The sequence below is a fragment of the Salarias fasciatus genome, chromosome 22 (genome assembly GCF_902148845.1).
Source record: "Salarias fasciatus chromosome 22, fSalaFa1.1, whole genome shotgun sequence".
NCBI lineage: Eukaryota > Metazoa > Chordata > Actinopteri > Blenniiformes > Blenniidae > Salarias > Salarias fasciatus.
The window spans coordinates 17,873,479-17,889,184 of record NC_043765.1 but is presented as its reverse complement, the minus strand read 5'-3'; the positions used below and the strand labels follow the sequence as shown (position 1 = coordinate 17,889,184).

Below are 15,706 nucleotides of genomic sequence, written 5' to 3'. Positions count from 1 at the left end.
TAAGATAAGAAAAATCAAAGATCAGTTGGATTGAAAGCGCATCACAGTTATGGATTGTAATACATCTTGAAACATCAAGAGCTTTTTCAAATTAGTAACTCATTTCACAGTAAAAAAAAAAAACTTGAGAAAATTAAAAATATATTTCAACGTATTCATCAGACAAAAAACCCATACATTTCCCAAATGTATCATATAAATAGCATCTTTATTTTATATAATTTTGAGACTACTCTGAAAACAGCAGATATGACAGTGGTTTCTTCAAGTTTTATTCTTAACAAAAATACATGTGATTTCTACCTGCAATCCATTTTAAATTCTGAGGATGACATTATAATTACATTATTAACACGGATTAGGTGAATGTAACAAAGCCTCATCTTTTTTTGCATCTATTTTCACATTTATGCAGACACGATCACAGTAGTGTGGTATTCCGGACAGAAACGATCCCAGCTGACACTGGCATGTTTGGCACATCCTGGCTAATCTGTCTCAAAGAGTGACAGCTGGTCATTTCAGTGTGACTTCGTCACGAGCAGGTTGTCCTTTCACAGCTGCTACAGCATTGTCCACCATCCTCTGTACCATGTTTCTAGTTGTTGTGTAGGTGTTGGTACCAACATGGGGTGTGATCAGCACGTTAGGGAGGCGGAGGAGAGGATGGTTCCTGCAAAAAAAAAATCAGGAGAGGCATTTGTTATCAGAAAATGTATATCTTTGCTTTGTTTCTTTGACTGTTATGATTTCACCTTTTCAGGTAGTGTTCAAACAAACGTGCAGGAATTCATTAGCAGAAAAAAAAGTCACTTGAATAATCTCATTTATGTCCAGACTGATAAACAGCTCTCAATTTAATTTAAAATGAAATATCTTCAATTCACAACAGAGATAAATTGATTGTAATTGGTGTATTGATTATCTCCGGAGTGTATCAGTAGAGTGAGCTGCTGTGTTTGAAGAGTGTGTGTGTTTTCACACAGTACCTGGGTAAAGGTTCAGGATAGGTCACATCTAAAGCTGCAGCCCGAATTGTTCCAGCCTGCAGAGCTTTGACTAAAGCATCCTGGTCCACAACAAGGCCTGAAACAGAAACAGCATGAGATGATTGAACATGGATATGCTTCATTCTTTAGTTTCTAGTTTTTTTCCCTCATTTATTTATTCTAGATCAGTATAAAACACTGATTGTCAAACATATATATTTTTTGGCCTTTCCTCATTTTCATTGGCTGCATAAGTTTACAAATTGATTGTGGTTGGATGGTAATTGTGGTATACCTGATATGTTGATATCGGAAAAATGTTCATTATGCCGTGACAAAGAAAACAGTTTTCGTAAAAATTCAAGGTGACCGGCAGCTCGCCAAAAAAAAAAAAAAAAAAAAAAAAAACAATCATAAAAATTCACAGTCAGGACAGCAGTAAAGAAAAATAAGTAATTAACATTAAAAAAAAAAGGCAGCACAGGTGGATAAATATTGCACAAAGCTGTCACCAGTTGTTATACTGTCTGATTGTACAGGAGACAAAGCATCTCCTGAACCTTTCAGTCCCGCCTCTCACTGCAGCTGCTCCTTTGTTCAGCCCGGAGACTGCAGGGGATAGTCAGCATTGTCCATAATAGCTTTTAACCTGACCCTTGTGCGGTCCTCTACCACAGCTCCAACAGAGTCCAGACTCTTTCCACACACAGAGCCAGCATTTTTTTTACAAGCTTCCCCTGGTGCTTGTTGTTCTTGTCAGACAAACCAAAACCCCAGCGGAACACAGCACTACCCACCACAGTGTGGTAGACCATCTATTGAGAGTCAGCCGCATAGCACGGAGTGTTTCTCTCAGCAAGCAGGGTAGAGTGGAGTTAAATGGGCTTGAAAAATCCATTTTAAAGAAAAACACTGACTCACTGCATTAGCATTGTAAAGAAGTCTTTCAGTCATGTGTTTCTTGTCTTAAGTTAGACTTAAAAAAATGAAATGATGGTGTTTTTTTTGCCATTTCAGAGCAGTGTAATAAACCTGGTATCTCCCACCTCTGCTGACGTTGACCAGTGTCGCTGTGGGTTTCATGAGGGACAGCTCCCTCTGGCCGATCAGGCCCGTTGTTTCAGCGGTCAGGTTCACCACTAGCACCACGAAGTCCGACTCTCTCAGCAGGTCGTCGATCTTCTGGCAGTAGGTCGCCCCCACAGCCTCCTCATCATCAACACTCCTGAACAGCAGCGAGAGATGACCATCACTGACAGCGTCTCGTTAATCTCAAGAATCTTTTTTAAGTGATCACTGTGTCACTGCTTTTGCCTTCTGCTCCTGTTGTGATATAAGATCTTCATGTCGAAGCCTCTGCTCCTCTGAGCCACTTTGTATCCGATGCGTCCCATACCGACGATCCCCACAGTCGACCCTGACACTTCAACTCCCATCAGACACTGTGGTATATGGGTGGTCTTAGGGTCAACTGACACCTGGTGACCTGTAAGTGGACAGAACAACTCATTTTAACCATTCTTTAATGTCGCTACCTGAGTTTTTCATTCAATAATGGTCTACACCAGGTTACATCTTAGTCTAAATCAATACATTGTATTTTAAATTAAGTTGAGCTTTGAACTGACCCTCCACAATCTTGCGAGCTGATGCCAGGAGCAGACCCATGGCCATGTCTGCAGTGGCGTTGTTCACCACGTCGGGCGTGTTGGTCACCTTCACCCCCAGACTGCTGATGTACGCCACGTCCAGGTGGTCGATGCCCACCCCTCCATTGGCCACCACCTTCAGTGACGGCAGTAACCTGAGCAGCGACGGCTCCACCTCAGGGAGGGCATTCCAGACGAACACAGCCTGGATTTTGGGGGCGTGCAGAGTGGGGTTTTGCAGAAAGTCTTTGTGGCAGACGAGTTGAAAGTGTTTTTCCATTATGCACACGACGTCTTCAAGGTAACCATTCTCCCCGACCTCTGAGAACAGAGCCCAGGGTTTGGTCTCTGCCATCGCCTGGTGGATTGATCAAAGGACGAAAAAACAAAACAAAACAAAAAACAAAAACAATACATTAATATTTCAACACGGTGTGAGGAAAACTCTTACTTTTATTTCTGCAGTTGTGACAATCACAGAATACTTGAACAAACTGTTCTGCTGGACATTGTCGTATAATGCATTTACATTCTAACCACAATGTTGTGCTCACTCATGTATCCATTGTATTAATCACATTCTAAATCATTATGCTATGATTCACTTATATACAATTTTATTCACATTTAATGAACATGTACTAATTCAACTGTTGACTATATTATTATTATTCTTGTATGCATCCTATGATTGTCTCATGATTCGAAGGCCTCTAGTACAGCAGATTGCAACTGAAAGCTCTCTGTGCATCCTGAAGCTGCTCGAGGCCGGCCAGGGTCAAAGCAAGGAGTAGTTCATACTTCCGACCCTCTTCCAGCTGACTCCCTATTTTTCTCATGAGAAAAGACCTGATTATTTCCTTCAAAGTACGTGTGACCTTCATGAAACAATTACTGTCTGTTGGTCAACAGCCTGTGACAGTCAGAGTGTTATCAGAATGTAACTATCAATCATATGCAAACCCAACAGTATAACTTCCCAAGCAGAGGAGAGATCGGTGCCATTTTCTGCAGGAGACTCTGATGCTGTCAGATCTCACGGACGTGGTCCAGGACTCCTGTTTTTCTTTTATTGCTAGCATTTAGGTTATCTCCCTGTCTGATCAACTTTCTACTGAATTAAAGATCTTGTGCAGAGACTTCAACGTTTCGAGCATTTTTAATCACTCTTTTCTTCAGTTTTCTGCTCAAGTCTCAACAACATGCAGACAGGTGCTGCTGCTGCTGCTGGGATGTTTTCCACCTTCCTCCAGGAAAGAAATTTAAATTCCTGAAATCACCTGATCTGATGCATTTAAAGTTTGAAACTCCTGCAGGAAGTAATGCTTGTAAATAAATAAACTTGTGAAACTAGGGCTTGATTAAGGTTATCTAAAGTTATATTTCTATTCAATCACAGTGACTTTGACCACCTTTATTATCTGTAAGTATGATGTAGAGCTAGACGCAACATCAGCAGATGGATGATAAATGACAGTCCCAGCTGATGTTTACTGGAACATACATTACAGAAAATCTAAAATACATTCAGTCCTCTCGCTTACGTGAAACTTTACGCAAATTCCTCTGAGGACGCTCTCAAACAGCTGCACGTTGTGTCTTTAAAACTACCACAAATAAGCAGAAACACGCAAATATTAATGTGTAAATATCGAAGCATACTGACTTCAACTTGTGTTTTGGACTGTCTTCCTCTGCTCTTCAACCCGGAAGTACTACTTCAGACGTTTTTTTTACAATTTCAAAATAAAAGGTAAAGATTTTACAGTGAAGTTTCCTTCTGTGTGAAATTAAAGAAATGCCCAACTTGAAACCTGCATGCTCGAGGAAATTGTTTTATTTATTTTTTTGTTAAGTAACCCTCAAACAAGTGAGAACTGCAGTACACATATACACTTTAAATCATACTACAAGTCATTTAAAATAGAGCAAATACCTTTTTTTTTTTTGTCTTCTGGTGTTGCATTCAGGGATCCAGTGTTTACATCCAGGCGTAATCAGTTTGGCCTTATCTACTGACCTCATTTTATGCAGGTCATTGAGGACGTTTCTGAAAACTTTGTCTTTTCCCAAACAGATTGTTCTTATTTTTACATCAATGTGCAGTACGACAAGAGCAAAAACAAATATTTCAAAAAGTAAATGCAACTGCAGCGACATCCAGTACTGACCCTTTTTGACTCTAGCTTTCCTTAACCCCATCAGCTTTATGCCACGCATAAGCAATTACTACACACAATGTGCAAAACTGTTCCGGCAAAGTTAGTACAAAAAAAAATTAAAAATACCTTTCTGTGTTGCAGGTGGAACGCTGATCTGTGCACCTGAGTCCCATGAGCAAGGCTGGATCCTTGTGCCAGAGGCAGCAGTTTCCTCACACGTGGGATGAAGCAGAGACCTCTTATCATGGTGACCGTGGAACCTTGGTGTTGTTGTTGTGCTCCACACACGAAGTAGTGTGTATCTGAAAATCTGAATGGAAATATTGTTATATCAATAAAAACATGAGGTAGTGAGTGTGACCTGCAGCATGTGAATGCAACACATGAACTGCATGTTTGAGGAAAAGAGGCACACAGTGAAAGTCCAATGGTCAAACATCTGAATGATTAACATGACTCCATCCAAATAACAGGGGGACAAAGAAAGAAAGAAAATCTGATGACTTCTTAATGAAAAATAAATCATAACAGAGAAAAAGAGAAACTTAAAGACGTATAGAAGTGAAATACAAACAGTCTGACAAACAGATGAGTTGAGAAACACAGTGACCAGGCAGGAGAAGTCATGCATCCAATTCTGTGGCAATCCATTAAACTAGGCAAGGGGAAACCGATCAAAGGTCAAAAGCTTTTGAACTTCTGCAGCCAAAGTCAAAGTCAAAAGACACACAATATGAAACTGTAATAGTCTCAATAGAGAGTTTCATGTTTTTCACAGCATGTCTTGAAAGTAAACATTTATTCACATAAACTCTTGTTATACAGAAATCGAACTTGAAAAGTGACAAGATAGATAACCATATTAAGCTCATCAATCATCCTGTCCATCACCTCTGTGATTCTGTTGATTTTTGTCCTGTGTACTGACTGCTGCTCTGATGTCCACTGAGCGTGATGGACGTACTTCTCTCCAGAGTTCAGACTCTGATGACTGCACTGGTCCGACACATCACCTTTACTCAACGTACAATACACTTTAGCTGTAGTCCAACTGTTTCTGAGTGTTGTCTTCCAATGCAGAACTGATATCTGATCATGTGGATTGATATATGACTTTCTTTGCAGTCATTTGGGGTTGTATTGTAGCCTATAGTTTTCAAAATATCAGCACATACTTGGTTTGAACCCTGTTTTCATCTTTGGGATCCTCTAGCATAGGAACTCATTTTAGATTGGGATTTATTGTCTTTTGCACATCTCACTCTGTCTCACTTGAGGATGTCTATGTTCTGCAAAAAACGGCAGATTTTCCTTTTCAGATGATTGTAAATGGAGTCATGTCGTAAACTTAATGAGTTTGATATTATGGATGATGTTTAATGGTCCCTTAAATGGAAAACGGAGTGAAATGCAACACAAACTGTATTGTAATTGTGTTTTTTTTTGCATTATATTAATATTTTTTCACATTAATCATTATTCATAACAATCTCTCTCGTGTATTTCAGCTTAGTTACTATGGGAAGCTGCTTTATGTGTCTACGTTTTCAGATATATTCTTTTGTACTCGGAGTGAGTCATACCTGGCACTGAAAAGCTCCTGATTTATTTCCCACCATGTCTCAGGAACAGCCAGCCGTAGAACTTCACCTCTGTATATTTCCATAACAATACTATTTCGTGCTGCCCTGACCTTTTTCATATCGTTTCATAAACCAAACATCAACCAGCAACTCATCTCATAGTGAAATATTGGAACAAGAATTCAATCACAGCAACAAAAATGACCTGTAAGTCAATCTTTATTCGTTATTCACAAACCTATCCGTCACCTGCGGTGCAAATAGTTTGTGAGTTGGTAACAGTGACTTGTTGATCATGAGCATCAGAGATCCTGTGTCAGTAACCGATTGACTTAAATGAATTTAGAGCAAGTTTCATGTCGGAGGAAATGTCAGAGTCGCTGATGATGGCTTCAGTTTAATCATTTCGGTTTGACTTCATCAGGGAGAGGAAGGCCTTTCACTGCTGCCAGTGCATTCTCCACAGCCCGTTCCACCATCTTTCTTGTTGTCTCATAAGTGCTAGTGCCGATATGCGGCGTGATCAGCACTTGAGGAAGGTGGAGCAGCGGATGATCCCTGCACAGAGGAGAACAGGAGAACAGACAATCATACTTTTAGATTTTATTGAATCAGACTTCTCAGTGAACATTACCAGAACATCAAGCTCTGTTTGAAGAGTGTGTGTTTTCACACAGTACCTGGGTAAAGGCTCAGGATGCGTCACGTCTAAAGCTGCTGCTCCAATTGTTCCAGACTGCAGAGCTTTGACTAAAGCATCCTGGTCCACAACCAGACCTGAAACGTACACAGAAACCACAATCCGCTGGCTTTTAACTGTTTTATTCCTGTTGTTTTCCCTCTGCCTCTTTTCCCCCGTCTTCTAAACATCCTCTTTTATCCTCAAACTCTTCAGTCTGAATTCATTGACCGCTCCTGGAGATTTATCATCTCATTATTAAGAGAGTCATGTAAAGACAGAAACAAGCATACAAACATACAGTCAGCTTGCTAATAGCTTATAAATGCAGGAAAAATTCTGGATTTATTCATTGGAAATAAAAGCTTTTCTTTCAGGTTTTGTGCAGTTTCATTATTGAAAATAGATTAAGGAAACATACTGTGCATCACTGAGTCTCAAATCTGTTTGATTTTATTGTTTTATTTCTAGCATTATTTTTACTTATTGCTTATTGTTATATAGAAACATTTGTTTCATTGTTTTATGCACAGCACTGTGGGGATGCTTTTGTTGTTCAAATATACTTTACAAAATAATTGGATTGGATGTAAAATATATAGCATCAGATTCAGTTTTATGTTCAAAGAACTGATACCCAACTTTCTGAAGAAAAAAAAACCCCTCTAAGTTTAAAGGAAAATGGATTATGCATAAGCCAAAATGAATAAAAGGATTTGTGTGTAATCAAAATAAAAAACAGTTTGAATTAGGGTAGATCTTCAAGTATCAACCCTCACCCTATAACAACCACATCTGATGATTTATTGAAGTCAGTGAATTTACCTTCGGCATTTAGGCTGCAGCCTGTTTGGAACAAGAGTTTACCATACAATACCGAATGTGGACATTTCAAAACAAACCAAAATTAACCGTGTGATTATTCTTTTTCTGACATAAGAGCTAAAACATCCATATACGGGTGTGATAATAAAATGATTATGGGGTTCAAATCAACTGAACGATGTCTTATTTTATTATCGACACGTTTGTAGATATTCACTGATCTCAGAAAGAAGCAGCCAAAACAATGATGGCTTCCAGTGCTTGCAGGGTTTGAGTGACCTGTCCAGGTCTGCTGTCAAGTGTTGTGGAAGATAGACGGTTGAATTTGTTTTTTTGTTTGTTTTTTTTTTTATCTTGTTTGTGCCATTTCAGAGCAGTTTAATAAACCTGGTATCTCCCACCTCTGCTGACGTTGACCAGCGTTGCTGTGGGTTTCATGAGGGACAGCTCCCTCTGGCCGATCAGGCCCGTTGTTTCAGCGGTCAGGTTCACCACTAGCACCACGAAGTCCGACTCCCTCAGCAGGTCGTCGATCTTCTGGCAGTAGGTCGCCCCCACAGCCTCCTCATCTTCAACACTCCTGAACAGCAGCGAGAGATGACCATCACTGACAGCGTCTCGTTAATCTCAAGAATATTTTTTAAGTGATCGCTGTGTCACTGCTTTTGCCTTCTGCTTCTGTTGTGATACAAGATCTTCATGTCGAAGCCTCTGCTCCTCTGAGCCACTTTGTATCCGATGCGTCCCATCCCGACGATCCCCACAGTCGACCCTGACACTTCAACTCCCATCAGGAATGGTTTATGGCTGATCTCTGGGTCAGTGGCCACTTTGTGACCTGTAAGGCGACGGGACAAACCATTTTACTCATTAATATCGTGGAGTTAAAGTCTGACCTGCAGCAGCTCTGAGTCTGTAACTCATGATCCCTGTTGTGCTCATTTGTAATGGATATGCAGCCGTTGGAGAGAATTTCTTTCTATTAACCATTAATCTGGCGCTCAGTAAAAAATGTTGTAGCCTGTTTTTTACTTTTATGGTGTTTTTACTCTTATTTTATTATTATTCTCAGTTGTTTTGGGGTCTGGTCTGGAAAAATGCTGCTGGAAACTCAGCTTTTTTTTTCTTTAACTTGGTTTTGATATATTAACAGAAATGTGACTCCCTCTCAGTAAGAGGTTGACCTTTGAACTCACCCTCTACAATCTTGCGAGCTGATGCCAGGAGCAGACCCATGGCAGTGTCTGCAGTGGCGTTGTTCACCACGTCGGGCGTGTTGGCCACCTTCACCCCCAGGCTGCTGATGTACGCCACGTCCAGGTGGTCGATGCCCACCCCTCCGTTGGCCACCACCTTCAGTGACGGCAGTAACCTGAGCAGCGACCGCTCCACGCGTGGGTAATACCACACGAACACCGCCTGGATTTTGGGGCCGTACAGCAGTGGGTTTTGCAGAAGATCCTTGTGGTCGACGAGGTGAAAGTGTTCTGCCATTAGTTTGACGAAGTCTTTCAGGTAAACATCCTTGACCTTCTCTGAGATCAGGGCCCACGGCTTGTCTTCTGCCATCACCTGCTGGGCTGAAGCACGGACAGATTAAACTGTCATCAATAGGGCTGTTTAGGGCGACTGGGCCTCAAACCTGAGTTCCCACCCTTGTACAGACGTGTTTAACACTCAATATGCAATCATTAACACTCAAAGTGTCAAAGCAATAATAATAAAAAAACACCAACAAGACAAATCTGTATCCACATACACACATAAAACACTGATTAATCCATATTTCAACATAGATTGTGATCCATGCAGTTTTCTTATTCTAAAAAAGAGTCATCATTCAAAACTTGTCATGAAAATACTTCAGTTCTAATGAGAATTAAAAGCATTTCATTGTAACTTCCTACCTCTTTGGGACAGACACAGTCAAGAGAGATTGTCCAGCTCTTCTGCATGAATGGGATTTGAGAGTTTTTCTGAACTTAGACCAGGTTAAACCTCCCTTTTTTGGTTAAACATTTAAGAAATGAAACTGAGGAGGCAATAAGCTTTAAACTGAAAAAGAGAGTCAGTCATTAATCCAGGCGACCAGAGAGGAGGACAGTTTATGTGTTTGCGAGATTATAACAGGATCTGCTCCAGTTTTATAGGATGTGGTTAACTGAATTCACTAATTCAAGTGAAACCTTAGTACAGAAAGTGACCCGTTCCATCCACTGACCCTCTGTTTTCATTCTCTTATGTTGGTTAAAACAGGCCCTTCTTTTCTTCTGTCGTCTTTACATTCAGCTTTCAAGCTGCAGCTCAGGAGAATCTTACTTCATGAGTTTTTGCATAAATTTCACTCAAAGGAGAATTTATCTAACTGCGTTTCAACAATCTCTAACATGTGACCACTAGGAGGCGCAAAGACATCAAGCAGCGTCTGTTTGAGGTTCTGAAACTGCACAAACTAAAAGGGATTTTTTTTCACGCTTTGCAACAAGTTTGTTTTTGAGTCATGATCTCTTTCGACTGGTAACATTTTAAACTGATCTGATATGAAGCTCCATTGTGAACGTTATGAGCCCTTACAGTAGTGATCACATTTGTGGTTTTTCACAAGCAAAGCACCTGAAATTTAAAGTGTCATCTCAACTTATTCATGTGTATTTTACTGCAAAATTGACAAGAGGATAGCGTATAACTGTAAGTCAGAAATGAAAACTCTTCTGGGAATTTGAGATATTCCATGTTATTTGCTGTGCCTTTCAGATCTTTCAACAGCAAAACCTGCTCTGTTTGAACTGTAAAATGTTTGCAGAAACACGTCATGTTCAGTCTTTTGCCATAAGCAGCAAACATAGAAGGTTAAATAACACAGGTTTCCCACCGTATCACTTTAGGCTAAAGCATGAAGGTGCAATCTGTGTCCAGTTATCCTTACTGAGTGTGTGCGTGTGCATGTGTGTGAGTGTACCGCTGCAGCAGAGCATCAGGGAAAGTCATGTGTGCAGTGCAGCTGCGGATCAGTGGCCGACCTGCTCTTCACTCTTGTATAATCTGTCCCGCTTAGCTGAAGGTGTCTGCACCTCCTCACCTCCCTCTGTCTTTTCTCCCCTCCTGCACTCCTCCCTCCCACTGTCACTCATTATTTGTTTTCCCCCCCATCATTGCCCCACCTCCTCCCATCTCCCTCCACCGCTGAAGATGCATTTCCTCTGAAGCCCCCCCCCCCCCCCAATCCATCCACCTCTCCTCCCTTCTATCTAAAATGTCCAGGAGTCATTTAGCCTTTCATTAAGGTGAGTTCAAATCTGCAGCCAGGATCCTCTTCCATCTGCCGCCACATCCGGCGGCAGGTGGCCTTTTAGCAGAGTGCTGACTCACATGATAGACACAGCAATTAGGTGTCTGCTTCATTAAGCAGCATTTTGGAGCTTGTTGTCAGTGCTGTTGCTCTGATCACATACAAATACGGCCTATATCACATCTGCAGGTCCATGGAGCAGATTAATTCTTTAAAATGCATGAAGCTCTTCGTGATTCAGTTCAACAAGACTTCGATGTTTTGCATGTCAGAGTCTCATGCACGCAGAAAGGTGACCTGTTGTGTCACACTTGTCATGGTACAGCACAGAGGCCTTAAGTTAACTCTCCATAATGGATCAATGACGTGAGTCCACGGGCAGTCCTGACTCAGCTTATCAGAGTTCTTAAGTCAAGGGGAGGCTGCTTCTTGTGTCTTCTCGAAAAGGATGAAAACAAATCAGTAAAATAGCATTGTAAAGTGTTTGTACATTTCTCCCATTGTGTCTGAGCCACATTCTGGATTTTCTTTTCTTGCATGACTTTTAAGTTGCAGGAAATAAAACAGGAAAAGGGTTAATATAGCCTGATGCACTTTTCTACTGAGAACAGCAGGAGTCTTCTCACCAGGACATTTCATCAAACATTGATTTGTTGCTTTTATTGGCTTTTTTTTGGTCAAGTTATTAAACCTGTGGTTGTTTTTTTTTTTTTTTGTCTTGTTTTTTAATTTATAAAAACGGCAGTTGGTTTTATTTCAGACATCAAATGCTTTTTCAAGAACCGACATCTATTTACTGTGAAAGAGACAGTAAACCCTTGGTGGCAAAGAATACCTCATAAAGAATGTAACCTTATGTAAATAGTGCACAGCTGGAACACAGTCAGTTTAAAATAGTCAGTCTACGGGCTGGAAGTCATTTTCTCTTCGTGGATCGCTGTGCAAACAATATTTTTGAATGTGACTGTGCTGTTCTGGTTATGCGAGCTGTGCATAACTCGACATTCAGGTAAACACTTTCCCAGCATCAAGACCCTGAAGACCACCATACTCTCGTCCCCAGGTTTAATGACATTCAAGGACAGGTGAAACTGAAACATAGAGAAAATGTAATTATGCTCATAAATACCTGATAGAGATTTATGAATAATCACACTCATGTAGAGACGGGAGAATGAACCATGCAATTTCTATATAGCTTCATAGACTCATTTCACAACAACAGACAGTTTTAGAGACACTAGTTACCTAACTGTGATGGGAAACTTGAGAAATCCCATGCATGTGCAGGGAGAACTTGCACACTTCACACTGAGAGGTTTCCTACCTCTGATTTGTAACATTCTTGCCACAAGGTGAGAGTTCAAACCACTGCGCAAATATTTATGATGATCCATGCATTGAAGGTTGGAGTGATGGAGCAAGTAAACATTTGCATGTGTATAATAATCAAATTTTAAAATGTGAATGCATGTGTAACTGCAGGGTCACAAATGCAGGGTGACGCTGATCTTCTCGCATTGATCAGCAGAATTATATTCAACTAAAATATGAAACATGACACACTTGGCCACTGTTGTGTAGTGAATAAAAGGTTCACTCACTGCTGAAAGAGGTTCGACTATAAATGGTACCAACTTGACTTTAGTGACTCAGGCTTCACGGTTTGTGTTTTTTTAAACATGGGATGTTCCCAGGATTTCCCTTCATGCAGGTGCTGTTGTCCTGCAATAAGGCAGCAGAAAGCCCCACACAGTGTTGCTCGGGTTGTTCTGAAGATGCTCAACACGCACCTCTCAGCATGTTCTGGTTGAGAATAAATACTCCTGGCTGGTAATCCAGTCAGCCTGAGCATTAGTCTGGTGCCTGTGACGCACAGCGCTGAGCAGTGAAGTCACAGGTCGACTCAGTGGAGCTGCTCTTGCATTCTGACTGATGGGGCATCGTCTGCTCCTCTGTGATTTCAGATGATCTGTATTCTGTTCATTGTTTATAATCAGATTCACACATCTATATTCAGGGCATCATACTGATGAGTGATTTGCCCCTGTGTCTGAAGAAGCTAAAACTTATTCAGCAGTGAATCAAACAACAACTAATGCATCATGATGCACCCATGCGTCTGAATATCACTGTGCAGCACCGTGAATGTTTTGAACGTGCAACCCTCAATAGCTTTTCTTTCAATAAGATCGCAATCCTCAGGCAGGGAAAGTCACCAGAGAAGTTAAATCACATTAAAAACTTTGGCTCTGCACCTCAGCAGGTTCAGAGGCTGGCTCTGTGTGGTTAGGTAAGAGATAATCACCAAGAGGAGGCTGTTGGTCTTCTATTGTGCAGCTCAGTGGCTTCTTCATCCAACTTAGTCTTGCCTCTAAAGCCACTGTTACCTAATGACACAACCCGTGTAGAGCCATGGGCCGGCTGATTAAGAAGGTGGCTCTCCAGCACAAAATTGGCTGTTGAACTGTGGCACACCAGGTCTCTTTGGTGTTTGTGTGTACATGTTATATGTATGAAAGGATGAGTACAGAGTTGGGGATAGCTCTTCACTGGATAGTCAGTCAGATCAATGTTATGCAGACCTATTAGTCAGAGACTGCAGCTCCACACAGTACTCAGGGCCTCTCCCCTCAGGGTCAAACTCACTCACTGTCTCTCACCTCGGTTAAGACTAAATATTCATGCTGTTTGCCATTTAATCACCAACCACGCCGAACCACTGATATATATGCTCAAACTCTCTCAAACTGCTCATTAGTGCCAAAGATGCACTCTCTTGGTAATGCAAGCATAAAAGTTTAATGTGGTACCTTGAATTTAGCCTGTGTTCATTTAAAAATGTTTTTAATGATAACATGGTTCACTCCTGTTACAAGTACTTCTAAATGGAGGATTTTACCTCATGAGAATAGATCATCAGAAACTGTTTTCCAAACATTGCAGAGCTTTCATGAATTTGGACATTGTTTTAAATGTATGTTTTTAAATAATGTCTGTCTTTTTATGAGCTGTGTCCAGATTGAATGTTCACTATATCTAGAAAAGTCAAATTAGATAATAGTGATTCTTGCATTGAAACGTAAATGAATCAAAAATCCACTGACATATACCACAACCTTTTAATAAAAAAATGCTTTGTCAGTATTTCAAAACTAAAAACTCATTAATGCTATCATCATAAATGCTTCTGCACATGTGAGTCATTGTGGATATGAAATGTTCATGCAAGGCTTTTGTTTGCTTTTTGCAAGTAATGGATCACTGGGAACTCTGTCTGTCAGTATGATGAGGATTTTGCTGACTCAACAGGAGGGAGGGGTTGTCAGTGTACTCTGTAAGGCCATTAAGAAAACGCTCCCGGGAACAGCGGCCGAATAAGCCTCATGGCTTTGACTTCCACTAATCATCTTAGGCAAAGCATGGCTCCCAATGTGCCTGCATGGGAACACCTGTACTGGGCTGCAGCAAGTGCATGATGGCTATCATCACACGCTTTCTCATTGTCATCATGCAATACTCATTTTAAAAATTAGCTCATTGTTGTTGCTTCTGCAATAAAGCTTAGACAAGGGTGAAAGTTAGAATATGCAAAGAATTATTAATTTTGCCTTTAAAAGAGCTGTTTGTCCATTGAATATCTCTAATGGTGTAGGTTTCATATACCTCTTTTTTTAATAAAGACAAAATAAACTTACTAAATAAAAAAACAAACAAATGAAAAATAAACAGCGGGGTGGCCATGTAAAATGCAGAAAATGGACACAAGAAGACCCTGACAAAATATTAACTCAAAACTATGATCAAGTGCTAGTACAGGACAGATGCTCTCCTGTGCTGTTTTAAGCAGTTTTGTTTGCTCAAAGTTCTAAAAAAAAAAAAAAAAAAACTTTTACAAAGTCAAGTTGCATTGCTCTTTGTTGATGTGATGATTTTCATAAGATGAGATAAGATAGGAAAGATAGTTGTTATTGTAACCAACGTGCAAGTTCAGGTGATCTTCAAGTGGCCATGGCATGTCTTTCATTGACTTATCTGGAGTGTTTTGCTGACTTATCTTGAGTAATTTTGAGTGTTTTCCAGTTTAATTAAGTCTTTTTGGAATCATTTTATGCTTGTTTTTCACCATTTTGCAACTAAGTTTAATTTATTTCATAGCAATTGTGTCTAATCACTAATACTTGCTTAGTTTGCACGTTTGATATGACTTGAAGGCAGGTTTGTGTCTCCGGGGTTATTTCATGAATGTTTAGCAAAACTCTTGTTGAGTATCATGTTTATACTTTTGGTCACTTGTATAAGTTTTAGTTGGCATTTTGTGAAATCTTCTTGATATTTTTGGCTATTCAACACAGTGCTGTTCCTTCTTGTCAACACTTTTGTCACTGTGATTATTTTTGCATGTATATGGTCATTGTATATCTCAGTACTCATTTTTGTGTCTCTTTCCTTCATGTTGAGTCTTTTCCCTTGTGTTTGTGCCCATTTGTGGATATAGGTTTGGGGTCTTCTACTTCTGATTATATTCAT

At 40.3% G+C, this 15,706-nt stretch overlaps 2 protein-coding genes and 1 long non-coding RNA gene across 4 annotated transcripts; 1 reads left to right on the top strand and 2 right to left on the bottom strand.

Annotated features, from left to right (window-relative positions):
- Window positions 1–516: 516 nt before the first annotated feature.
- LOC115409156 (probable 2-ketogluconate reductase) lies at window positions 517–4,344 on the bottom strand. Of its 2 annotated transcripts, none has more exons than XM_030120161.1 (6): window positions 4,305–4,344; window positions 2,618–2,996; window positions 2,304–2,475; window positions 2,036–2,214; window positions 990–1,086; window positions 517–673 (listed from the first exon to the last, which is right to left on the bottom strand). In XM_030120161.1, the coding sequence occupies exons 2-6, from the start codon at window positions 2,991–2,993 to the stop codon at window positions 517–519; spliced, it is 981 nt and encodes a 326-aa protein (XP_029976021.1). In that variant the 5' UTR covers window positions 2,994–2,996; window positions 4,305–4,344. The 2 variants fall into 2 exon arrangements, with proteins under 2 accessions (XP_029976021.1, XP_029976022.1); XM_030120162.1 differs by having other exon boundaries at window positions 4,183–4,312.
- Window positions 2,912–13,622, top strand: LOC115409160 (uncharacterized). Its single transcript, XR_003933905.1, has 3 exons — window positions 2,912–2,999; window positions 7,776–7,784; window positions 13,613–13,622. It is a non-coding gene; the product is annotated as an uncharacterized LOC115409160 (long non-coding RNA).
- LOC115409159 (probable 2-ketogluconate reductase) lies at window positions 6,785–9,459 on the bottom strand. Its single transcript, XM_030120168.1, has 5 exons — window positions 9,084–9,459; window positions 8,557–8,725; window positions 8,289–8,467; window positions 7,064–7,160; window positions 6,785–6,941 (listed from the first exon to the last, which is right to left on the bottom strand). The coding sequence occupies exons 1-5, from the start codon at window positions 9,454–9,456 to the stop codon at window positions 6,785–6,787; spliced, it is 975 nt and encodes a 324-aa protein (XP_029976028.1). The 5' UTR covers window positions 9,457–9,459.
- Window positions 13,623–15,706: the final 2,084 nt, after the last annotated feature.